At 47.1% G+C, this 24,519-nt stretch overlaps 1 protein-coding gene and 1 long non-coding RNA gene across 5 annotated transcripts in view; both read left to right on the forward strand.

Annotated features, from left to right (window-relative positions):
• The first annotated feature begins 2,492 nt into the window (after positions 1–2,492).
• Positions 2,493–5,158, forward strand: LOC141921938 (uncharacterized). Its single transcript, XR_012622824.1, has 3 exons — positions 2,493–2,605; positions 3,213–3,419; positions 4,672–5,158. It is a non-coding gene; the product is annotated as an uncharacterized LOC141921938 (long non-coding RNA).
• Positions 5,159–7,922: 2,764 nt separating this feature from the next.
• ASXL2 (ASXL transcriptional regulator 2) overlaps positions 7,923–24,519 on the forward strand; it is a 134,339-nt gene continuing 117,742 nt past the window's right edge. The window contains exons 1-2 of one of the 4 annotated variants that reach the window (XM_074820410.1): positions 8,121–8,175; positions 12,195–12,336. Coding sequence is in view for 2 of the 4 variants with exons in the window: in XM_074820409.1 (XP_074676510.1) it covers positions 20,296–20,430 (135 nt within the window). In the remaining 2 variants the exon portion in view is untranslated. Of the gene's footprint in view, positions 8,176–12,194; positions 12,337–20,141; positions 20,431–24,519 lie in introns of those variants that run through there. The other 3 variants (XM_074820411.1, XM_074820415.1, XM_074820409.1) reach the window with 3 other exon arrangements.

Consider the following 24,519-nt stretch of genomic DNA (forward strand, 5'->3'; position numbering starts at 1 on the left):
TCTCCACAAGCACCCAGTTGAACGTTGCTCCTGCTTAACTTGGGGGCTTTGCTCCATGTCCTGACGTGCCAGGACTAGAGAAAAGTCCTTGCACTAGACAGACAAACCTCCTGGCTGGGTGCTATCTGCCACGCAGGGAGATAGCACAAAGAAACCTCTTTTCTCTGGTAAGGACCTCCTCAGGTGTCCAAGAGGCTTTCAGCTACGTCCCCAGTGCGCAGAGAGACGTGCTGCGGCGCTCCCTGAGCTCACAGTTCCTGGGGCAGGGTTGGAGCCGGGTAGCCTCGTCAGCACAGCACCGCCAGCGCTGCAGGCCTAACTTCTGCTAAGCCCTGTGCGAAGATGCAGGGCAGGGCTGTCCTTTGCTGGATAGCTTTACTGTCAGACTCATTTTGTCCCTACTGGGGGAAAGCGAGCAAATATCTTCAAGAACATACTCAAAGTCTTCTGAACTTTGAGTCACAACCACCCTACTATCGCTTCTGCGGGCATCACCCCATGCCAGGGAGGGACGGGCAGCGTGCTAGTGGATCGGTCTCTCTGTAGGCTCTCCAGTAAGTAAGCAGAAGCAAGGAAAAATGGATAAGGAGCAAAAAAGATTCTTGACTCCTACTGCCTTTTGTACTCCTGAAAAAGGGACTTCTAAAAATGGATGTTAATTTGCTAATCACAAACTGATTCTAAGTCTTACAATATTCAGATATACTCTTAAAGTATAAATGAATATAATGAATGTTAATGTGCTAATCACAAGCTGATTCTAAGTCTTACAACATTCAGATGCACCCTTAAAACCCCTGATCATGAAGAATAAGACTGGATAATAATTTGAGCGTTAATATTTTAATTTCTTATACGAAAATAATTTTCTAGCCCTCGCAATAATAGAAACAAGTTGAAACAAGTTGAAAAATGCCCAAAGCACAACGTCAAACTTCACAAACTGAATGTTAGCCTTCTTTCATTTTTAGCAGGCTGCTGGTTTTTTGTTTGTTTGTTGCTACTTTTTTGCAGATAACCCTGCTGGTATAACATCCATCTCTAAAAGGGCAAAATCTCAATTTGGTAGTGTTTCACACTCAGCTTGGCCCAGGCACAAATCCAGAACAAGTCAAACCTTCAGATGAGAGCACTGTATGCAAAGTTATTAACGACTGCCATGGGAGTGGGCTTTTGTACAGGCAGGACTAAAGTCACTCATGTGCGTGTCATTAAAAGCAGGTGGAAGTCAAATAACAGCAGAAAAGCAAGTTGGTGAATAGCGTGGCTGTTCCTGAAAGAGTCTATGGGTACAGCTGCACCCCACGAGGCACACCAGCGAACCTGCGGAGTGCAGGCATTCTAATTAAAAGAAGCCAAAATAATTTGTATCAGTTCTCTGAAATGCAGCATCCAATTAGGCTTCCTGTCAGCCTTTATGCATTGCCTAATGCTATAAAAACTGTCAGGGAAATGCGATACTGATCTTTGGGTAGGAGCAGAGAGAAGCAAAGTTATTTATAATAAAATTTGTTAGACTGGCAAATTGAGAGATTCTGAGCATGTTTTGAGCATCAGACTAAAGCAAAGGCAGATGGCAGCTGACTGAAAATGATGATCTCCCTCAAGTGCAGCTGCAGCTCCCAGCTCCCAACTCCTGTCAATCTTTTACCTGGGTGGATAAGGTCGTGCCCTAAGCAGATTTTCTTGCAGGGGGTAAAAAAAGGTGGTTTTCACCACAACTTTACAGCAAATTGTTAACGGGGTACAAAAAAGAAGAGGAATGGTGAATGCTGGGATGTGTTGTCCTGTTGGCTGAAGCCTGCGGGAGATGGTCAATATAAACCCCTCCTAAGATACACTGTGGACAGAATTTTTATCTAGCAGGCTCCAGTTTGAATCAATGCACTGTTTCTTCTAGCCTAGTTGGTTTTTTTCTATAAATCCTTGTGTTAATCTGTGGGGGGAGAGTGAGAGGGAAGACTTTTCTATTAAGAAAGCCTGTGGAGCAAATTACTTTCCCCAGGTTTCCCTGGCAAGGCTGGGGTCGTTTTATTCAAGCCTCAGTGGAAGCATTTGAAAAGCAGCTCCATTTTGCTACCGACAGCACTTGATATCAGCTGTGGAGGGACACTTGTGTGCCAGCAGCGGATCACGAGCTCCTCTGAGCAGCTGCAGATGCTCCCTGGGGAGTGCAGAGAGCTCGTCGGTCCTGATGATGCACCGAGACTTCCTGGGCAGCAAGTTCCCTCTGCTTGCTGACCAGGAGCTTTGTTTGTTTATTGGTTTTGGTTTGGTTTTTTACTTTACCTCCTCATAACAGCTACCGGCTTTGCTTCTAAAATTAGCTTTATGTGCTTTGGCTTTATGTGCTTTATATGCTCCTCTGAACAAGGAAACTGTGGTACAGTAGATGTAGTGGTAATAATAAAAAAAATATATGCCTTGGTGAGTCATGCCTGTTTATGTTTATTTTTACTTTAGAAGATATTTTTACTTTCAGGCTCCAGAGTGCAACACAGACCATGGCTATGTGACCTTTACAGTGGCTTCTCTTCGTGGAGATACATCCCCAGCTCAGATACAAGGCTGAAGGAGAATTCAAATCCTGGCTTTGCTTCATCTCGTAGGTATCACTGGGTGCCAAGGTGGGGGGGTGTAAACATGGCAGTACACAAATCCATGGGGGGGTTCAGCTGGAGAAGAGAAGGCTCCGGGGAGACCTTAGAGCGGCCTCCCAGGACTGAAAGGGGCTACAGGAAAGGGGGGAGGGACTCTTGATCAGGGGGGAGGGATAGGACGAGGGGGAACGGTTTTAAACTGACAGAGGGGAGATTTAGGTTAGATGTAAGGAAGAAATTCTTCCCTGTGAGGGGGGTGAGGCCCTGGCACAGGTTGCCCAGAGAAGCTGTGGCTGCCCCCTCCCTGGAAGGGTTCAAGGCCAGGTTGGACGGGGCTTTGGGCAACCTGGGCTAGTGGAAGGTGTCCCTGCCAGGGGCAGGGGGTGGCACTGGATGGGCTTTAATGTCCCTTCCACCCAAAGCGTTCTGCAATTCGATGATTACCCTTGATTTTGTACTTTAAAAGGAATAGTGTGGGGAATGCGGTAGACAACACCTGTGGAGGTCATGCTTTTGTGACTTATGAGCAGAAAGAGTGTCCTCTGAATAGAATTTTGATGCCTAATTGTGTCTGTCCTAGTGTTTGAAAAATGTGGATTTGTTCCATCACAGGAACCGATTAGGATGAAAGGAAGATCACGTGAACTTTATGGGCCTGATTTGGAGCTAGAAGTGCAGGAGACCACTGCTGAAGTCTTGGCTCAGAGTGTCCAGCTTTCAGCTGACTGAAAAGCAGGAGCTGAATACGCTGGATATGGCAACGCCGTGCTGTAAGAAGCATGACCTAAGGGCTGGCTTTCTAACGCTCAATCTCAAATGGTAAGTATTTGCTACTCACGTTGTAGAACTCAGACCTCTTAGTTGTAGAGCAGAATTGCCCTGTGACTTTGGAAATACTGCACGTGTGCGGGGGGCAACAACTAAGCATAAAAAAAGAGACAACGGATAGCTGTAGGAGACAAAGGTGACATTTTAAGGCATGGAAATGCACTGGTTTGAAAATCAATCAAGTGGGCAGTGGAGGCTGGCATTACAAGTTGAGTGGATTTGAGAATGTATTTGGATGTTGGATAAGTAGGGTAGGACGTGAAAGCTTTTGAAAATGAAGAGAGTGATCTCATTTCTAACATGATAAGAGCCAGTGAAGAGCTACATGGGGAAGAGTAATTCTGGATTAGAAAATGATGAAACGAAAATGGATGGATATAATCAGGGCATGACTGCATTGGAGAAGGGTTTTGCAGTAACCGAGGTACAGTATGTGACAGCCTGGATGAGATTTCTATCTGATCGAGAGGAGAGCTGCTATATTAGATATTTTACACACCCGCCACCATCCTTCCTGATGAAGGTGGTCTGTTCCATGGTATAACTCTGCCGTGCTTAGAATTTGCTCTGCATCAGTGGGTTCTTATCTCAAAGGTGCAAACTAAACTCTGTCCTGCTCAAAAGCCATTTCAGAATTTCTAAGGTCACCCTGAGCAGGGTTCAAATGAGGAGGGGACAATTCAGGCCATGTGTTCCTGTATGACATGTGCATTCAACCTGTTCAGAGGGTGGCTGTACTGGCTGGTGTATTTTTTTGGAAGAACTTGATAGTGTAGGGGGATCAGTTCCCCAGAAATACTGAATTCAGTGACACAGTAAGTTGCAAAGGACACTTTGTCGCTAGACCTAATTTCTCCAGCATTTTTAGCCAGATACAGGATTCTTGCCCAAGACTGTTGAATAGTTTTCTGAATGGCTGCAGCTGAATGGAGTCTAGCACAAACCTCACTGTAGATTGGAAACATTCGGGGTACTTTCAAAAGACAGAGCTATAATTAATGGGGTGTTGAGCTTCTGAAGCATGTGCATGTTGTGGGGTTTTTTTTAATTTAATTAACTGGTTGTTTTAGTTAAATAAAAGCAATGCGTAAACACGATGACATATGCCAACTATACCTAAGTAAATGAATTACTGTTTGTCTGATCTCTTTGTAAGGAGCAAATAGTTATGAAAATATGATCTTAGTATTAGTTTCTATGCACTGACCACAAACCCCATTTTGTATCTTTGGTCTGTTTTCAGGAGATAGGAGGACAGGAGAAGATGACGGGAGGCTGACTTGGACCAGAACGCCCTATCCTTAAAGATGTTGTCTACATTAAGGCAACACGGAGATGAGACTGGAGTTAACTGGGATCTGTTAATTGAATCTGGCCTCTTTGTCAGAGCAGAGAAAGCCCTAACTGCGCCTGTGATTTAGTTCTCAGGTTTTGAAAGGCATTTTGGTACCTGAACCTCGCTTGTATGATCTAATTGCAAGGGGGTTTGCTACAGAATTTAAGGATCTGCAAGAATTTTTGTCATTAATTTACCACAAAAGAGGGCAGAACACCTAAAACTGACCAAGATAACCCCTGCTTCTTGCCGACAGTTCCCAGCTACTGATTTGTGGAAAGAGTATAACGGTCATAACATGAAACCTCTTAGACAAAGACTGTAAAACGCTGTTTACATATCTGGAGTAAGTGACCCCTCACCAATCCTCTTAAAAACTTTGTATTTCACATAAAATTTTGCAGAAAATGTTTATATTCCTACACTGTCCTTTCCTGCAGTCAGTTGCTATCAGATAGGGTTGCTTGCGGCTGTGGCCATGTCATTTGTCAGTCAAAAAGCCAGTGATTAATATCTTCCAGCTTGTCTGACTTCCAATTTGGAAACTGAATGACCTTCAGATGGTAATTTAAGACTCAGAACTCCAGGCTTAATGTAAATCCTGAGTGGAATATCATGATGGCTCACATCCTTAAGATAAAGCAATTGATACGTGATTATTTTACGCCACGAATATTTCCTTAGCTCACTGGATGAATGATTTGGTTTTACTTTACCCAAAATATGCACTTTTTCTTTTTTAAAACCCTGGAAGTTACTATTAAATGAGCTAGAGTGAGGTATGGACAGACAGCAGAATGCACATTAGCACAGTCCCCTTCCTAACTCATCTCCCTGGCAAGTTCACAGTTACAGTTAACAATGCCAAGCCACAAGAGATGATGAAGGCATCTCACCAGGTACAGGGGGACACGATTTGCCCAGAGAAAAAAGTCAGATGGCTGAGTATGAGCTGGTGGTGCCACCTCACCACAAATTGGGCAAGTGGCACGCTGGCTACGGGAGGAAAAATTACCATTCCTCCTGTATTTGGCACTGTTGGGGCCTCGCATTGAATAAAGATTTAATCTGAGCTCCTTCCAGTTCAAGAGGGATGGGGAGAAACTGGAGAGAGCCAGCACAGGGCTACCGAGATGCTCGAGGTCCTGGAGTTCAGGTTGGACAGCAGGAAAAACCCCTCCTCCAGGAGGTGCCGGTGAGCACCGGTTACCCAGGCAGGTGGGGGGATCTCCAGGCTTGGATGATTTCAGGACAGGGCCAGACAGAGCCACAGTGAACCCAGCCTCGTGATGCTGACAGTGCTGCTTTAGGGGAGATTAATGAGAGACCTCCCGATGTCTCTTCCAGCCAACGCCTCTACAACTTTATGACTCACAACGTAAATCCTGCGGGCCACTCTAACATCATGGGTTGGAGCATGCACCATATTCCATTTCAGTAAAATAAACAAGCTATAACTCTGGGAGTCAGTTTGAGATTCACTTAGGAGGTGGAGAAGTGGTCTTTAATCTTAGATCCTGGACTGGCTTACCTCTTTCACAGCCCCAGTAAGTGATTTTTCTCCAAAGACTAGTTCACAATGTGAACTTGCTCCTTTCTCTCGATGCTCAGTTCAGCGTTGTCTGGTACGACCATTTATGCTGTACGTTTATGCCCATGACTCTGTTTTGGCTCCATCATCTAGCTGTTGTACACAAGCCTGCAACCCACTGAGGGTGCCATGAGAATTCAGGTGCACAAACACCCTTAAGGACACCGGCCTTAACTTTCTTTTGTCCCTGGCATGGTATCCACTGACAGTGGCTTTCCCACACAGACACATACTACGATTTTCCACATTCTCTTCCCATAGAAACAGGAACATATGATGCTGCACACTGTGAGAAGCTGCTCATTTTTCTATGAAACCATGATACAGAAGGAGCAACCATTGGAGATGCTGCATAGATGTACGACCTTTGCAGGTAGGTAACAAGGGCCAGCTTTCAGAGAGCGGATAATTAGTTTTTCTATCCAGTCAGTGATAACCCTCCTTCAAGAGAAGATGGAAATAAAATCACAAGTCTGTGTGGGTTGGGAGTGTCACCTGGGAGCTCCTGGGGCTTCCACGGGCAGAAGTGGCTTTCGGTTGAGAGAAGATGGGAGTGGATTGCAACACCGGTGGACGAGGTGAGATGGGGGGGAGAGCTGTGCTGAAAAGGGGATTGGGAGTGTATGGAGCAGCACTGCAGGAGGAGAACGGCCAACGGCCGGGACAGTAGCACGTGGATGGGAGCAGGTCCTAGTGTTGGTGAGGGAGAAGGCGGTTAGTTGAGGGCTGCAGGAAGGAACAAAGGGAGCCACAGCTCAGGGTAGCAGCCACAAGCAGGGTGGAGCTGCCGGCAGAAGAAGATGGCACCTGGGATGCTGGTTTCCACCACGGCGTAGATGGAGCTTGATGCCAAAGGGTGGGGACAGTGGCTCTGGCTGCAGGCGCTGGTGTCTGGGAGAGGAAGGCGGATGGTAACAGGGCTCCAGCTGGCTGCGAGGTGCGTGGTTAGTCGGGGTACGCTTGGAAGCTCTGGAAGGAAGGGGGTGCACGGCTGAGTGGTGGCGAGCGGCAAGGAAGGGCCACGAGTCACTGGGTGAGGAGGTGGTCAGCGAGGGGCCGAGCTTGGCAGTGATAAGGGGGGAATGTGGGGCAGGGGTTGGCCTGAGGAGGGGGTTTGGTGGCTCCTGGGGTCTCTGGGGACAGGGAGGTGGGTGGCAGCGGTGGCACGGGGAGTGGCGGGGCTGGTGGCCACGCCATGGCGACCTGCTGACTGCAGGCACTCGGCGGGCAGCTAGTGACTGCGAGGGCAGCAGGTCGCCATGGAGCGGGCGACTGCGACTGGAGGATCCGGAGGCCGCCTCGTGAAGCTGGCGGTGGTGCTCAGCCACGGCCGCTGTGCCGCCCGGGGGCAGAGGCGGAGCGGGACGGGCAGCCCCTGAGGAGCCCCCACCGCCGCCATTGTCCCCTCAGGCGCCGCCGCGCCCTTTGGCAGCCGGCGCGGGGCGGGGCACGCGCGTGCGCAACCCGAGAGGGCGGGACTCTGCGGCAGAGGCTCCGCCCCCCTCCCGCGGCCCGTACAGTAGGTGGAGTCACGCGGGCGGGGTCACATGACCGCGGCCCTTTACAGTAGGAGCCCAATATGGCAGCGGCGGCGGGGGAAGGGGCTGCCGCGCTCGGGGCTGTCCGCGCTTAGGGCCGCCGCCGCCCGCTCCGGCTCCCCCCGCGCCCCGCCCCGCCTCCCCTCCCGGGCGGACGGACGGACGGACGGACGGACGGACCCCCCCAGGGTACCTCGGAGTGAGCTGCGCCCCGTCGCGTCCGACATGAGGGAGAAGGGCCGCAGGAAGAAGGGCAGGACCTGGGCAGAGGCCGCCCGGACGGTACGCGGGGCCTGCGGGAGGGCCGCTGGGGCGGGTCAGAGGCCTCCCGGGCCGCTCCGGGTCATGCGGGCTCTTTCTTGCTCCCGTGGTGCCTGGTCCCGCTCAGAGCCCGGTGCAGCCCCGGTGGCGGCGGGCGGGGGGTCGGTGCAGCCTCGGCCTGGGGCTGCCGGGGGGCCTGGTGGGGGGCGAAGTGCCGCACGGTCTGGGGGAGCTGCTGGCCTGGCTCTGCCTGCAACTTTGTTCCAACGCCGCGCACTTGCATAGGCTTTTTTTTATTTTATTTTGATCTGTTGTTTAGTTGCTTAATATTTCTAGGCACAAATTTATAGGGGAAGCTCTGCGGGGGAGGGATTACCTCTTCGTATTTGCAAAGTGCTGTGATTAATGAGGATGTAAATAATGTTAGCAAACAAGTGATGTGCACAATGTTTTTTTTCACTATTCTCAGTGTATCAGCATGTTTCATGCGGTGGAACTTGTTGCAGTAGGAGCTACTGACTTGCTTCAGGTCAGGCAGTGAGTTGTGAACCCTAAAAGGAGAATTTTTATCGTCTAACTTGCAAGTCTGACAGTCTGTCTTGCTAGTGCTGGACTTGGCCGTGTTAGGTTTACAGTTGGGCTCCGTGATCTTAAAGGTCTTTTCCAACCTAAATGATTCTATGATTCTATACTCTTTTCAGGATGGACTTACTGTAGTTTTTGTGTGGGGCAGGCATGTTAGAGGGTGAATAAAAGAAAAGGGATGTTGAGTAGTGGGACAAGTGTGAGAAAGGGGAAACTAAACAAGTGCAACCTGCAGGAACCCAACAGAAGTGTTGAATTGTGAAAGTACAACACATGCTTTTGGGATACCTGCATTTGCAGTGCAGATTCAAATCTACCCAGTAGAGAGGGGGAGGAGTTTGTGTTCTATCATAACCATTCTGAAAGAGGTATCTGTTAAAACAGGACTTGAAAAGTCTGGCTGGAAAGCAAATGTAAATAGGCATCTGCGGCTGAGACTTGCAAGCTCTGTTTTAATAAATAGTAATTTATTTGGACCTTGTATTTATGGTTTGAAAGGCATCAAAATAGCTGCTCTTCTTTCAGGAGATATGATGCAGTTAACTATTTTAAGAATATAAGACACTATCCCACAGGTGAACACTTTGGTACTTCTCTGTGTCTGTTTTTGTGTATCTTCTTTTGCAACTTGTTTAGAAAAAAGACTGGAAGAACGTCTGGTGTAGGGTGTAAGTGGGACCAGATCTTTTTCAGCCTATGCACTGCTGTTCATCCACTGATCCCTTCCAGAATCCACTTAAAGGCTAAAACACATATTTAGAAAAGCTGCACTGAAAACTATCAAAACTGAAGGTTACATGTTACCCTGGGTTGTGTACCTAGATTCATGGCAGAGGCAGCCAAAACTAGGAAAAGATGAGTGAATGCTTGCCAAAACCTAAGTTTTGGCAAATATTTCTATTTGTGTATTCAGCAGGAATGTTAAAATATTCTGGTCAAACTCCAACTCCAATCTTCAAAAAGTTTCCCTGCGTTTTTGGTTTGAAATAATGTCTTTTGATTCTTGTCCTAGCTTGTGTGCTCGTATTGGCTTCTCAGCTGCCAGTGGGTGAAGTTTGTAGGGTATATTATAAAACTACATTAAGAAATGAAGCAGCTCTCAGCTACCCAGTTCTTCTGCCCCTGAAAGGTAACACAAAACTTTGCTCAAGCTTGAGGCACCTTCCATTTTGTCTTTGTCTTCAGCATAGTGTTGCATCTCTGCGCTCTTTTGCAGAGTTATTTCTCTCACTGAGCTCTCCAGGCTGGCTCGCTGTGGGGTGGAGTGAGCCCCGACAGTCACAGGGCAGCACGGAGCTGCAGGGGAAGGGGCCTGGGGTTGTGGGTTTTGGTGGCAGCCAGCTGTAGACCTGCTTGTCCCAGTAAACTGCCCTGTGGTGGCCCCAGCACACCAGCGTCAGGTCATGGCAGCTGATGGTTTTGTGGCAGTTCTGTTCCCCCTCTGCCTCCTCCCTCTCTCTGTCCCCTCAGGGCTGGTGCTCATGGGTAGTTCAGGGAGCTAAACCAGCAAAAACCCATCGTTGTTATTATGGTGTGCATCTGGCTTCATGCCAGTTCAGTCCTCCTAAGCAGGTATTTGGGAGTAGGTGTCCTCCAGTGCAAAGGGAGGTGATGGGAATGTGGGGTGGGGAGAGCGCTGAGGTAATACCTACTTGAATTAGTTTAATCTGTTGTAGCAGTTCAGTGTGAGCTGGAAACAAGGAGGTAAGCAACAGAAGCATGGCCTTTCTGTTTGATAAAGGACCTCGGGCGGGTATAGGGGTAACATGGATTCAGTGGGACTCAAGCTGTGCTTGCTCTTAGGTGTATAGGACTAGTAATTGGAGCAGAATTACAGTGTGAAGTAAGGAAAGGGTGCCCTGTGCGGGCAGTGCGTTCAGGGAGGAAGTCAGTGTTGATAAACAACCTTTTTCTTATTTCCTGGCTCATTTGTAAGTTTGCAGCTGCAGATGACTGTTAACTTGGGACTTTTCTTGGGACAATGGCTGGGTGTCCCTGCAGTTAAAGTAAAAAGCTTCACTAAGGTAAGAAGCTGATACTATATAGTGCACCAGTTTAAGATAATAGGACACAATTTTCAGATAAAGACACTTTATGTGTCTCTATATACTCTCAGAGACAGTGGAGGAGCAACCAAACTGAGAGTCACACCAATGGGACAGCGAGTCTGAAGAAAAGACATGATTTATCTATTTTGCTGAAGACTAGAACAGGCAGATTATATCTGTAGTGGTAAACTCGAGTTTTAGGGCTTGTTTCCTGGCCCCAAGGCCATCTCACAGAGTCCAAGTGTATCCACGCTGCTGAACCTCCATCCTTCAAGCTGGCTGACAGCCCGTGGGCTGCCTTTGGCAGGCTGGTCTGTGCTCATTCTTGAACTGCGCCGTAAACTGGTGTCCGGGCTCAGTTTGTAATCTTGCACACAGACCTGTGCCAGGGACCCTGTACTGACCTAAGGGCGCCAAGAGCCGGGCTGGTGCCTCTGCAGTGCCTGGCTGTGGCTGGGCTTAAAGCGTGTGGCTGTGGTGGTCCAGTGGCTATCAGAAAACTGACTGATGCCTGTTAAGTTGGTTCAGGCAGATGAGAACAAATGTTCTGTAGTACTTTAGTCGGATTTGGGGTAAACGTTGTCATTGTAGTATTGGGTTGATACAGTGGCTGAAGGGGGCGGGCGCCACGTTGCGTGTGGCAATGGGACTTTGGTTGGGCAGCAGAGAAGTTCTGTGCTTTGTTTTGACTTCTCAGGACTCAGAGCTTTTGCTATTCCTCTGGCTTATGTTTAACACCGTCCTTGTGGTGGAGCTTTACAAAGCGGATCACAGCCAAATGCTCCGTGCACCATCCTGCTGCCACCCTCCGCTCTGCGGCGTGATGGAGCACGGCAGTGAGCGGGCTGTTGGGGTGCGTTAGTGGCCTGTTTGGATCCAGACAAGAAGTCTTGTTGCTGGACAGAAGCCACAAACAGGCTGTCTTTGTGCTTTGTTTGCGTGGAGGAAAGTGTACGCTGTCACGTGCCAAGTCTGAAGAAATTTGGTGTTTGTTTTTCATGGGAAGTCCCCGTGTGTGACCTGACAAAACAGTTTTCTGCTGTACAGCTTCGCAGTGCCAAGGCACAGGGGCTGTGTGAGCGTGGGCTGGAGGTGGTCTCTGTAAATGCTTCTTGGCCAGGTCATCCAGGAACACAAAATGCTCTTTTATGCTACCTGTTTGTGAGAGGGAGCTGCTGCAGCCGTGTTTTTTCCTGCATGCTGATTTCCTGTTGGGTCAAACTGACTTTGTTGGCTTTGGAGGGTGGAAATCCAGTGTGAGAATGCCCCTGGGAGAGCAGACAGAGCTTAGACGTGCTGCGGTGGGCGTCTCTGAAGGCGTGGATGTCCCAAGCCTGAGTCCTGTCATGATGCTGGCAGTTACTGTGCAGCCCTTGTGATGTGAACTCAGCTTCTCTCTTGCTCTAGGGGTTTGCTTGCATCACTTGTGTCAACTGAAGAATTAAAATGAAGAGACGTGCCATCGCTGAAAGTGATAGCGCAGAACATACGATCTGATCTGGTGTTCACAGGCCCATCTGCGATGTCAAACAGAAGATAATGCAGTAAGGTCAAAAGGCGAAGTCAAGTAGAAAGCTTATTTGTTGGGGAAGGAAATGGCATGGTGTTGCAAGTTGATGTTTTTTATTAAGGTGCATTTTTGTGGAGGGCGATGAAGTAAGGAATGTGAAGGATGCTGTTGTCCTCTGCTTTCTGTTAAGGTGTTTGCAGAAGAGAAGGGTGGGAGGATGCAAATGGTGGAAGTTGCCCATGTGTCTGCAAGTACCTGAGTCCGTTTGCTCACCCGTATACACAAACTTGAATATCTGCAGAGGTTCCCACACTGCTGCAGAAATTCGGAAGATTCTGTAAACCATCAATTTGACAGACTGATCAGTTATTTTTTACTACTACATATTTCTACATAGCCTTCCAGGGTATAGCTCGGCAGAGCTGAACTGGGTGTGCTGGCAGAGCTTGGGAGAAGAGCAGTGCTTGGTTTAACTGGGTACAGAACGCACGTGATGTCTGAGACAGGTTTCTTCATTTCACCAGCCCTTCAGAGGTCTGATTGCTCAATTAGAAAAAGTCTGGAGGGTGATTTGGAGCACAGCAGGCCATTCCTGGTGAATCTGAGAACTGGATTTTCACTTTTCGGCAAGATATTGAACGATTAGAGTAGAAGGTTAAAGGATTAATCAGAGCTTGGTAAGGCTTCTTGTATTTATTTTTTAGGGGGTGATTTGTTGCTGTGTGTAAGGCTTTTTTTGGTGGTGATTTTTTTGTCGTTTGGTTTTTAATCCCGTAAGTATTATCACAGCTTCCTTCCCTGTTTTCAGCCTGTGTCCAGGTACAAGACCTGTTGCCACTGAGGACGAGAAGCGGTGGCTAAGGTGGGTCTGTTCTGTCAAGTGCTTTTGCAGAGACTCTGCGGGAGGGTGTAGTGCAGTTGGTAGCCACCGCTCTGGTGACCGAGCCATTGTACGACGTCCTTCTGCCACGTGACCTATCTATGTGTCCACTAGCCAGGAAAATACCTTGGCAGTGTTTCTAGAGAAACAGACTCGTGGCTGCACAAGACTGAACAAAAGTTGGCACAAACTCTGTCACGTGTTGAGAGAACTGCAGTTTTCTTCTCTACTTACTCATACACATCTTTTATTGACCACAGCACTCGGATATATTTTTTCAATTCTTTTTTTTAAGGATTTTACTGTAAAGTCAGCAATTGCTCTGCAAATGGGAACTCTGTTAGCCCAGCGTGGGTTGTATCCTCTGATACCTGCTCTTCTGGATGCTGGAACTTCTGGTGAACTGAAAGTTGCTTTAAACTCATCTTGGGAATCTGTAAGAGACAAATGGAGGCTTAAAAAATTGGTTCTGGTATGGAAATAGAATTTGGAAAGGATGAGGTGGAAGAATAATCCACTTTAATTGCTGTAGCAAACCAGCATCTGTCCTTCTTCCAACCACAATAATCCAGTTATTTGCCTGCTACTTCAAAAACTAATTTCCAAGTCGTAGCCTGTGCTCCTGCTAGGAACTTTAACCTCTTAAAGACATCAAAATCCCTGTGAGTTACTGCACACACACACCCCTGCTGCTTCGGACGTGCAGTTGTGCTTGCCCTGGCTGGAGTTGGGTAAACTCGTTGCCCAGCTTTGTAGCTGATCTACGGGGTTGACAATGCGAAGCTGTGCTGAGCTGTTGTTAATTTTATTATTAGTAGTACAACTTTTTGAAAAGATACCTGAGGGGCTGGCTCTTGGCTTGAGGGCAGCGGAGTCCGTCTGTTCCAAAGCATCAATGCACTTGGTAAAATCTTGGCGTGGTGTTTCCCGCCTGCAGAGCAGGGTGGAGGCAGATGTGCGAGCACGCAGCTCGGCAGCGCGGAAGAGGAAGCGGCAAGCAGCAGCGGTGCCAGGCGGGGAATCCCCACCAGCTGCAGAGCATCGCAGCCCTGCCCGCCGCCGCCTCTCCGGCGAGCTCACAGACGGAGGTTTGGGCAACTCTTCACCTTGTTCTGTGTGCCAGCTGAAAATTCAGTGCTACTGAAGGATCTCAAACATGTTTCCTTTATTTCTGTTCTTATTTAAAACAGTATATGCAGTTTAAGTATTAATTTTAATACAGAGCTTAGAAATATCATAGAATGGGTTGTGTTAGAAGGGACCTTAAAGCCCACCCAGTGCCACCCCCCTCTCCTGGGCACGGACACCTTCCACTAGCCCAGGTTGCCCAAAGCCCCGTCCAAGCTGGCCTTGAACCCTTCCAGGAAGGGGGCAGCCACAGCTTCTCTGGGCGACCTGCGCCAGGGCCTCGCCCCCCTCACAGGGAAGAATTTCTTCCTTACATCTAGTCTGGATCTCCACACTTTAAAGCCATTCCCCCTCGTCCAGTTTAAAGCCATTACCCCATGTCCTGTATGCTTTTGCTTGGTCTCTCTCATTAACTTTATTTTATCATGGAAGGATTTAAAGGTATCACGCAGACTTCCTTGAGTGAGCTTGTCTCTAAAGCTGCAAGAGCACTGAAGTGGCTTTTCTGCAAAAGTTGTGGTCTCCTTTCAAATCAGCTGAGAAATGTAGATGTGCAAGCACCTCTTGAGCATTTTTTATGCAAGGCTTTTCCAAGTGAGAACGTTTGAGAACAAAAGCCAGTTTTGTTTCCCTAGATATGGCCTTTGCAGCATCTGCAGAAGGTGGTTTTGATGAACCTAACCATTGTGTAGTAACCACCACATTGTGTAGTGTCCTAAAGACATGGAAAAATCATCTTTTACTGAAATGTAGTTGGAATCTGGGTATCATGCGGGCTCTCTATAAAAAGAGGGAAATTCAGATACTTTGTGCTTAAAACCCATGCTTCACAGTCTGCGTTTTCGTGCACTGAGTGCTTTTTGCTTTAGCAAGTAACGTGGAGTGATAAAATCACCCTGGGAAGGGAAATTGGTGGTGAGGAGGAGCCGATAGCGGTGCTGTGTCTGCTGCAGGGTTTCACGTCGGGTAGCTCTGGTTTGACCCCCAGGTCTGGCTGGACTTGTGCTGCTGCCTGTCTCACACCGGACTGAAAGGTGCCTTCATCCGAAGAGAGTCCATTGTCTTCCCCACCAGCTGCTCTGGAAAGCGAGCTGAGGCACAGGAAGTGGAGAATTGAGGGCCGGCATCGTGAGTGCTCTCCTGATCAGGGTTAAAACTAGAATAACGTAGATGTGGCCGGTGGGTGGTAGTACCCAAACACACCAATGCTGATGGCCATCCTGTGGCTTTTTGGTTTGATTCTGCATGTGCATCCATTGCCTACAATGTGTGTTAAAACACACCAGAAGCAGACGCTTGATATATCTGGGGGTTTTTTCTATGACTGTTAGGTTTTCTGCTTATGTGGTTAGCTTAAACTGATTGGAGGAGTAAAAATAGAAGGCCTGGAAAGCCAAGACGTTTGCTCTAATTCTTCCTGTGTCTCTAAAACATCTCTGCCATAACAAGCTGTGGGATCTTCTTAGATGTCTGATCTGGATTCATGTCCTGAATGAAGCAGCTTCAGTAGGACGTAATGAAAATACTTTCCCTGTTATTGTATAGCCTTTCAAATAAAATGTGAGAAGTTGGATAATCATGCCTATCGCTTATGCTCTGCAGATGCTGTGAAACTCTGCTTCACAGAGAAGTATAGCAGCGTTGCTCTTGTGTAGTAGAGACAAAACTTTGGAGGACTAAGCATGTGAGCTTATCACTTCATAGCTGTGGCAGTAAGATTACACGAATTTCTTTTTTTAAAGAAAAAGCCTCCAATGATGCAGTGTTCACTCTGTTTCAGCGCTGAAGCCAAGGGGTGGCAACTGCTGACAGCCTCGTGTTCAGAGAGCGCGGGAGGAGATGTAAGCTGTGGAACTTGCTTTTGCAGGATGTTGTGGATGCTAAAAGCTTGCACAGACTTGTGGAAATCTGTTGCAGGTTACTAAATACCTGGAAACTCCTCTTATTTTGGAAGTCCCAAGCAGCAGGGAGAATGGGAGAGCAGCCCCCTGGAACGTTGGCTTGCTAGATAGTTGCACAGAGGTCCATCAGGATCTGCTTTGGGCCCATATGGATTGGTCTTTATTTACTTCAACTTCAGGCCTGGTTTCCTGCTTTTCTGTGTAAACAAAAGATTTTCCTGGTGTGCTGAAGGAACTGGCCAACATGATTGCAAGTAGTGTGTGGGTTTTTTTTTTTTTTTAATTGACCTTAAAGGGCTGTGGTGACTGGGGAAGGCTCCTTGTGAGTAGAAGAGGGGAAAATGTCATACTCCTCTTCCAAAGGGTGAGGAGGAGGATGTGGGGAAGTAGGTCTGGTCATCCTTATTCGGGTCCTTGGGAAGGTATGGAACAAACACTCCTGGAAGCTGCTTTCTTGTGCATGTAGAAGAACATTCTTTTGGGGACAGCCAGTGTGGCTTTACTAAAGGTGAGCTGTTGCTGGACAAGGTGGTGAGATGACTGGCTCTGTGGAGGAGGCCATGGATCATCAGGGCTTGGCAACTTGGATGCGGGTGCTCAAGTTTATTGTCCTTCCTCTGCATTTAGGACAAACTAGGAAAGTAGCATGTCCTGTGTTGCTAGGTGTGGGTTGGGTTGCTGTTCTCCTGCAGAAATGTTTCTGTGTTGTCTGTTGTAGCCCCAGTGTGACATGTTTAAATGCTTGTGTGGCTGTGACTTTATCGCATTCCCTTACAGGGGAGATGAGAGCCCTGCGAGGACAATTTTTTTGGAGCTGGGTATCTTTTAGATACTGAAATGTAACCTAATTTTGTAATAGCTAAGTGTTGACTCTTGGAAAGAAGTGTATGGTGTGATTATAAATGTGCCTGATAAACTTCCTGATTGCTCTCAAATTAGCATGAATTTATTTGCCTGGCTAAAACCATGTATATACCTATAGACTCTGCAGCTTCGGGAAGTGTGCGTGAAATTATTCAGCCAGATGGGTTACGTACTTATGTGAGTTTAGTTTAAATTTAAAGAATTTGCTTTTTTTCCACTGAAGTATATAAAAAAAAAATTTCACCAGTAACAGGATTAGGGTCTGTTTGCCAGCTCTGCGGTAGGCTCAGTCTGCTTTTATCTTCAGGTAAACTTGACTGAAAGAACCTGAGAGCACAAGAGAGCTCAGTCAAACTGGGGGCAACAGCTGTACCTGCTTGTAATGCTTTGATGTGAGCATAAATTTTGCCTCGCATATGGACAATATTTTGATTGTACGTGGCTCTGCAGTAGTTCCATATAAGAACAGCCAAAGGAATCCCTGCTTAAATGCATTTTTGTTCACTCTAGGCCAGGCCGAGGTGACTGCTGGTTACTTCCAAGCAGGAAACCCTACTGATGTCATTGCAGTGATGCAACTTCAGGGCAGGAACTGAACTTGTGAACTTCTCTTTGGGGCAGGTTAAAACTTTATATTCAAGAGCACAACATACTGCAATGCCATGGTAACTGTACGTTCTCCTAAAGCTGTTTTGCACGACTTTATAGATATTAGACACTGTCTTTCCTTCTGATAACCGCACTGGCTCTGCTGGAGTCTGAGTGCGCTTGTGTTTTACTGGTTTTTGAATTCAAAGTTGATTTGATAAGATCACTTCATAACAATGTCCCTGTTCTTTTTCTGGCAAGTCGTGCAATTTGTGTTCTGCTGGGAAGAATTCTTTCTTCCCCACTTTCCACGTGGGGAAACTTGAATTTGCTCTTAAACCTCTTACAAGATGCAGCAATAAACATTATCTCTTATGGCTTGCAGTTTTGCTGTTCAGAAGCTTTTTCTGAGCTCAGCCTACACTCTGTCCCAATACAGCAGCCCCCCTGAGATCAACAAAACCCATTTTCTCCTCTTTTCCCTTGTGCTTTCTGGCACGCGATGCATAAATGGAGCACGTTAGGGGATTTGTGGCTGCTGGAAAGCTGCAGAGGGCTGGTGTTCCTGGCAGGAGTGGCTTGTGCAATCTGAAAAGGCTTTAGCAAGTAAACGGTTGGTAATACTCGCAGGGCACTGAGTACACTGATCTTGCTTCCCTGGGGCGGGCGGCGGACGCTTCAGCAGAATCATATTGGAAAATGACAGTCACTTCATTAATGAGCGTTTTAAACATGAAGATTTTAGCAAACCTGGCGGATGCTGCTTCAGGTGGACAGTCTGTGCCGTAGCTGGGAGTCCAGTCCAGTGGAATATCAGTGGAATACTGTGTCCCCGTATGTCTCTGCGGGCTGTGCTCTGCTGCCACCCGGGACATCAGCTCTCCAGCCTCTGATTCTTGAGCTGCACTTGTCCCAAGCCCCCCTGGATTTGGGCGTTGCCACAACTCTTGGAACTCCTTCCAGTAATTTCTGCAGAAGTAATTCACAGAGCGAGGTGAAGGGTTGAGAATGGCTAATCACCATCATCCTGCAAGCCCACTGGCTTTTAAGCAGGATTCCTCCAAGCCAAGCACTTAGTGCATGGTGTCAATAGTTTGAAAGGCACCACAGTTTGTGTTACATCCACTTTGGTTGCCAGCGTTCAACTTGCATCTGTCATCAGCGTTTCTTCCTTCTTACCAACCCGCTGTGGCACTGAGTGTTGAGAGGGGCTCCTGTAGCAGTCCTTTAAACGTGTGTGCACTATAAATGTAGTTCTGCTTTGTCCTATACAGTCCTATTAAGTATCAGTGTACTTCTGGAAATACTGAATCTGAAGTTTACTTTGCCTTTATGTGATGTGGACATAGCTCTTCTGGTGGCAGAGGATCAGCAAATAATTTCTTATGCTTTTGTCACGAAAAATAAATGGCACGATCTTTGCCCTCTCCCAAACGTGCCCGTCGGTGTATCAGCTAGAATGGATCCGGCTCTCCTTAACCCACACTGAAGGCTAGATCCCATCCTTACTGCCATGGAAAAGTCAGTGTTTGAAAAGTCAGTGTTTTGTAGTGTTATAACATCACTTAAATTGCCTTTCAGCAGCTAGTGGGCAGGAAAACATGAAACACTTCTGGTGCAGGATGTATGAATGACTATCTGCCATTAGAACAGTAAGGTTTAAAGGCTTCAGCCAAGATTAAAGTCTTGCTGAGCTAGATAAGCGCTGTTTTAAAGTATTAACACACACAGCATCACTTGAAAAGTCTGTTTCTCTGCCTGTAAAAATCTTTAAAAGGCAGCTACAGGTCTTCGGGGTCTCTTTGCTCACCTCCTTGCAGCTGTTTCCGTTGGAACTTGCAGGTCTCGGGTCTTGTTGGAAGGTTGAACACCAAAGCTGTTCAGAAAACGGCAAAGAAAATTGTCTCTTATCAGCAGCGTTATTGCAATAATGGGTTTATCCTTAATCAGTAAGATTTTCATTCGTGCCTGAACTTGTGGAAGAAAAACCATCCTAAACAAACATCTGTTTTGGAAAGGCAGCTGAAGTAAATCACCCGCATCTTTGTATTTGACCTTCTTCCTTTGGGACATAACAGTGAATTAACAACCTGAAAACCATGCGGCAAGGCAGGCGTAGAGCCCTGCTGGTTATCAGTGGCTGTCTTAAATTTTGGAGTGCCACTTGGAACATACTTAAAATGTTTTTCCTTACTTTCTTTATGCTGAAACTGTTTGTAGGGGATTACCTTACCTTACTTCTGCTGGAGGCTTTCAGCTCTTTGCTGTGCAAATAAATTCTGAAAAAAAATGTTGTGTTTTTTTTTTTCTGACAAAGCTTTTAAGCTGTAGATAAGCACTTAACTCCGGTAACAAACTGTTTTTATTTACGTGGTTCTCTACAAATAGTGTGCTTTCCTTAACCAAGCAGCTAATGCACTTCAAATGCCTTTTATTTTGCTGTTTCAGGCTGCTGAGGCTTCCTGTCTGTCTTTGACCTAATGTCTCCTCTAGAGCTGTATACAGCTAAATGTTTTCCAGTCCTAAAAGGAAAGAACGAGCTTTAAGGTTTCCCCTCTGCTGTAGGGGAAGGAATGTGGAAAAACCAAAATCCTCCAAAAGAGCTGCCCTGGTTCAAGTTATCTACCTGTGTCTTCCATGGTTGAACATGAAAATCCGATGGCTCCAGTTAGCCCCAACTTTAAGGGTCATCTCTTTATCTTCTGCTTCTGGAGGTGTTTCAAAAGCTGGAGCTGCAGCGACTTTACTGTCTTCTGCTACATCTGCATGGAAGTGAGTGATGGCCCCTTGTCTTCTGCTCCTCCTCCTGCCTTCCGTCCCTGCGGGCTTCGTTCCCCTTGGCCTTTGCAGTGAAGCCTTGTGAGAATTGGTGTCTTGCGTGAAATCTGCTTATCCCTCTGTTCCTTTCACCAAGGAACCTCCTGTGTATGCTGTCTTGAGCTTTCTCCCTATTTCTGTTGCCTTTTTTTTTCCTCCCCTGTGTAACTAGAGGAATATCATGGAGCCTTGCAGTCCAAATAATGCCTCGTAGGTGTCTGGTTTTGTGCTGATGCTGCCCTAAACCACAAATAGATCTGAAAGGAACCGTGAGGTCCTGGGTGGGCTGCTAGTTCTGCACCAAGCGGTGAGGCGGGAGTTGAGGTTGGGAAAGATGTTTTTTTTCTTTTTTTTGTTCCAGCACATGTGGAGAGCATCAGTGTTTATATGCTACTCATACAGGAATACTGAAGAATGGGAAGGTGGGAGAGATGGAATTTCTTGGTATGAAACATACCGTTTCGTTTGGAAGCTTTTGACTAGTGACTTACAAAACCTCTGTGTTTGTGGCTTATTGGAACTGGGAGTTATTGAATGGGAAAGAAGCCACCTCCTGTGCTGACAGATTCAGAAGTTTGCTGCTACCTGCTGTACGCCTATTTTTTGTTTTTTATTGCTGTATTTAAACCTCCAATCTGTTTCAAAGAGCGCTCACCAGTGCTGACACGCAGGCCTTGGTGAAAAGCGCTTCTGCTGCTTAACTTCTCTACCAGTGGCAAAATGGATGAAATGAAATGCAAAGCCTTGGTTGCGGTGTTTAAAACAAAACAAAAAGTGTAGTTCAGCAACCTCACCTCTCCCTGCTGGCTCTGCAGCCCGATGGGAAGGTACACAGTAGCGGTTTTGGGGTGAGATAGACATGCCTGAGCACTGACTTCAGAGCAGCCACCGAGGCTTTCTGCCAGGCAGCACGAATATCTTGCCAACACTCAACAACTCTCTCTGAGGTAACAAGAGAGACTTTTGCATTTCAAGGTCTATCGAACTGTATTCGAATGAGACTGTGAGGAGCTGTAGGAGCCTCTGTTCCGAGAGATTTCTCTTCAGAAGAGATTAGCAAGATGAATAGCTTCATCATCAGCTTGAAATTCAAGTGAAGGTCCATAGTGTTAGTTCTCACTTCAGCTCAGTAGGCACTGAATTTCTCTGCTTTAGCTTTCTGACTGGTGTGACAGCTGAAATAGGAAAGAGAACCCTTTTTTCCAGCAAGGATAAAAGAACATGAGAGGTGGTAACTGTTTTGCTACAGGAAAAAAGGTTGATAATCCCATCCTGGCTCTAATTATTGGAGGACAAATTTTAGAAGTTGAAGTAGCGTTTATATTCTTCTGGTAATCTGATATATTTTTTTTAAACACTCTTAATTACTAGATAACTAGCAGGACAAGGTGGAGTTTTAAATAAGGCTTTTCTCATGGTTGGTAATAAATATTACTCAAATGGTGCGTGTTCTGGTGACTTCAGTTAAGCTGGTGCATTTAAACAACCTGAAGTATTGTTAGTGTAGTGGTGTTCATGGCTAAAGACCCTTCGCAGCTGGAGATTTTGTAAATACCTGTCCAGCAGGAACAATCTGTCAAGTCTTTTGTCAGCGTGGTCGCTGTAAGGCTTGCTATCTTCCCTCTGCAAACCCAGAGTGCACATTGAGTTGATCTTTCCAGATCATCCTTAACATGAACTTGTTGACTCCATGCATCGCAGCCCAGGCGCCCAAGGCCTAATGCGCAGGGTAAAAATAGCTGCAGCGGCTTTGGCTGGGAGCGTGCTCCTTGCGTTTGAAAACCAGCCTGTGAATGTGTGCCTGAGATGCTGAAGAGTGATCTGGCACTCGGACCTTCTTGCATCAGCTGGTAAAGCCTGAAGATTAGTCCAGTATTCGAAGTAAAGGTTAACAAATCCCTAAAACTGCACATGGAACTCGATTTTGTCTGTACCAAAAACATCCAGGGAGGGGGTGGAGTCCCCATCCCTGGGTGTGTTTAAGGGCCGTTTGGATGAGCTGTTGGGGGATGTGGTGTAGGGGAGAACTTTGTAGAGTCGGGCTGAGGGTTGGACTCGATGATCCCAAGGGCCTTTTCCATGAAAAGGTGAAATGCAGTTGTGAAAATTTGCTTCTTTCTTGCCTTTTTGGACTCTACCTTAGCAGAGGGTTGAACCTGGGCAGGATCCCAGGCTGGCACCCCCAGGAGTTGCAGTAGCTGCTTCCTGCAGGCTCCTCTGGGATATTTGCAAGTCAAAGGCTGGTTTAGGGCTGTTCATCCTGGCACTGCTGCCAGCTGGGAAGGCGTGTGTCAGCGCTGCCCTTGTGCACCAGCCTCTTTCTCTAGGGCCACAGGAGTGCGTGAAGCTGCTTGTCAAACTCAATCGTAAAGCTGTTCTGTTGGTTGGGTTTTTATTTTAATTAAAAAATAAAGTAAAATTATTTTTAGCTCGGATTAGATCCCTGATCTTGTTTATCACTTTGCCAGCACACGTGGCTGTGCAGCCCGGAGGAAGGGAGATGTGCCAAAGGTGCAGGACCATCTTTCAGCATCTGCGTGGACATTTAAGCTCACGGAAGTTTGGTGTTTTAATAGGACATTCAGTCACTTGAGACAAATGCGGTTTCTTGGCAGTAAGTTAAGTAAAATGACTGAGTTTAGTAGCTGGTCGTGTTGGTTTTAACATGCCCACGTTTTCATATACAAATATTAAAAAAAACTGCTCATGGGCCTAGTGTGCTACTTGAATCAAACAGGAGCTGGCTTTGCTTTAGCTCTTTGCCCCATCTTGAAGGCTGTCTGAGGACTCTTTATTTTTGAGACTTCCTTGTTGGGTTGCTACACACAGGTTCTGGGACTCTGACCTCTCTGGTGTTTGCTCTCCAATTGTGTTGCCATTTATTTTCTTCTTGGGAACCAGTGACCTGCACCAGACCCGCACCGCCTTGCTGCCTTTCCCATGCTCTCCTTTCACTAACTAAATGTAGGCGCTACTCCAGGGCTTAAACTCAAATATTAGTTTTGCCTCCACAAATACTTATTGGGAGCTTAAGATCGCTTATACTTGAAAGAAGTATATCTGTGCAAGGATGACAACTTTGTAGCGTTTTGCATCAGAATCCTGAACTCTTGCGTTGTGTGGGGGAGCCAAAATGTACAGCCAGTTCAGCAAGTCGTGCTTAATAATTGTCTCTTGCTAATAATTGTGACTTTCTGTTGTCACTTTTGGATCTCCACTGTGTAACTCCTTAGCCTTCTCAAACCTTGAGAGATAATACAGGGGGGTTTTATTTGAAAAGGCCGCTCTTAGTCCCCACTGATAAGGCTTCTGCCCCTCTCCTGTCTCATACCCACGTTACTGCTGAAGGCGTGCTGCGTGCAAGCCCTCACCTCAGAGGTCTTATTCCACTTTGTTTTCTGTTCTCTAAATTCGGAGATGTAAGCTCCAAGTCCAGAAGCTTTGAGTTGTTTTGTAGGGATGGTCGCTTTTAGGTTTTCCCCACAGAAGTCTATCCTAGACATCAAAGTTCTGCCGGTCTTTGAGGTTGATGGAATTCTGGCGAGCTTCTTTCAAACTGTTTGTTCTCCACATAAAGCTGAGCTTATCAAGCATGTGGGTGGGAGTTTCGGAGGTTGTTGGGAGCACAGGGTAGTCTGCAGAATGGTGGTGACATTGTCTTTCGGTTGGACAAGTTTTTCACTTGAAATAGTTTGTTTGAAGCAGCACTTCAGTATCCTCTCAGCCATATCCTTGAAACAAAACGGTCACAAGTACAGACAATTTTGTTTCCTGTCTCTGCTGAGGAGCGCTGTCCAAGTTGAAACCTGTGTCCCTGTTCAGCCTCACCTCTCCAGTGGAGGATTTGAGCGGACAGGAGCAGTGAGCCTCCGTGGAGCCGCTGCGGCAGCGTAGCCTGGTGTCCTCCTGTGCCCTCCTCCCAGTTCAGGTTGTGCTCAGAGTTGTGCGGTTGCCTGACCGGGTCCTCCAGGTGAAACGTGACTCTTGGGTCTCACCTGGTCACGCTGCTGTTCAAACACATTTAAAAATGGTGTGACATGCTAC

The sequence above is a fragment of the Strix aluco genome, chromosome 3 (genome assembly GCF_031877795.1).
Source record: "Strix aluco isolate bStrAlu1 chromosome 3, bStrAlu1.hap1, whole genome shotgun sequence".
Taxonomy (NCBI): domain Eukaryota; kingdom Metazoa; phylum Chordata; class Aves; order Strigiformes; family Strigidae; genus Strix; species Strix aluco.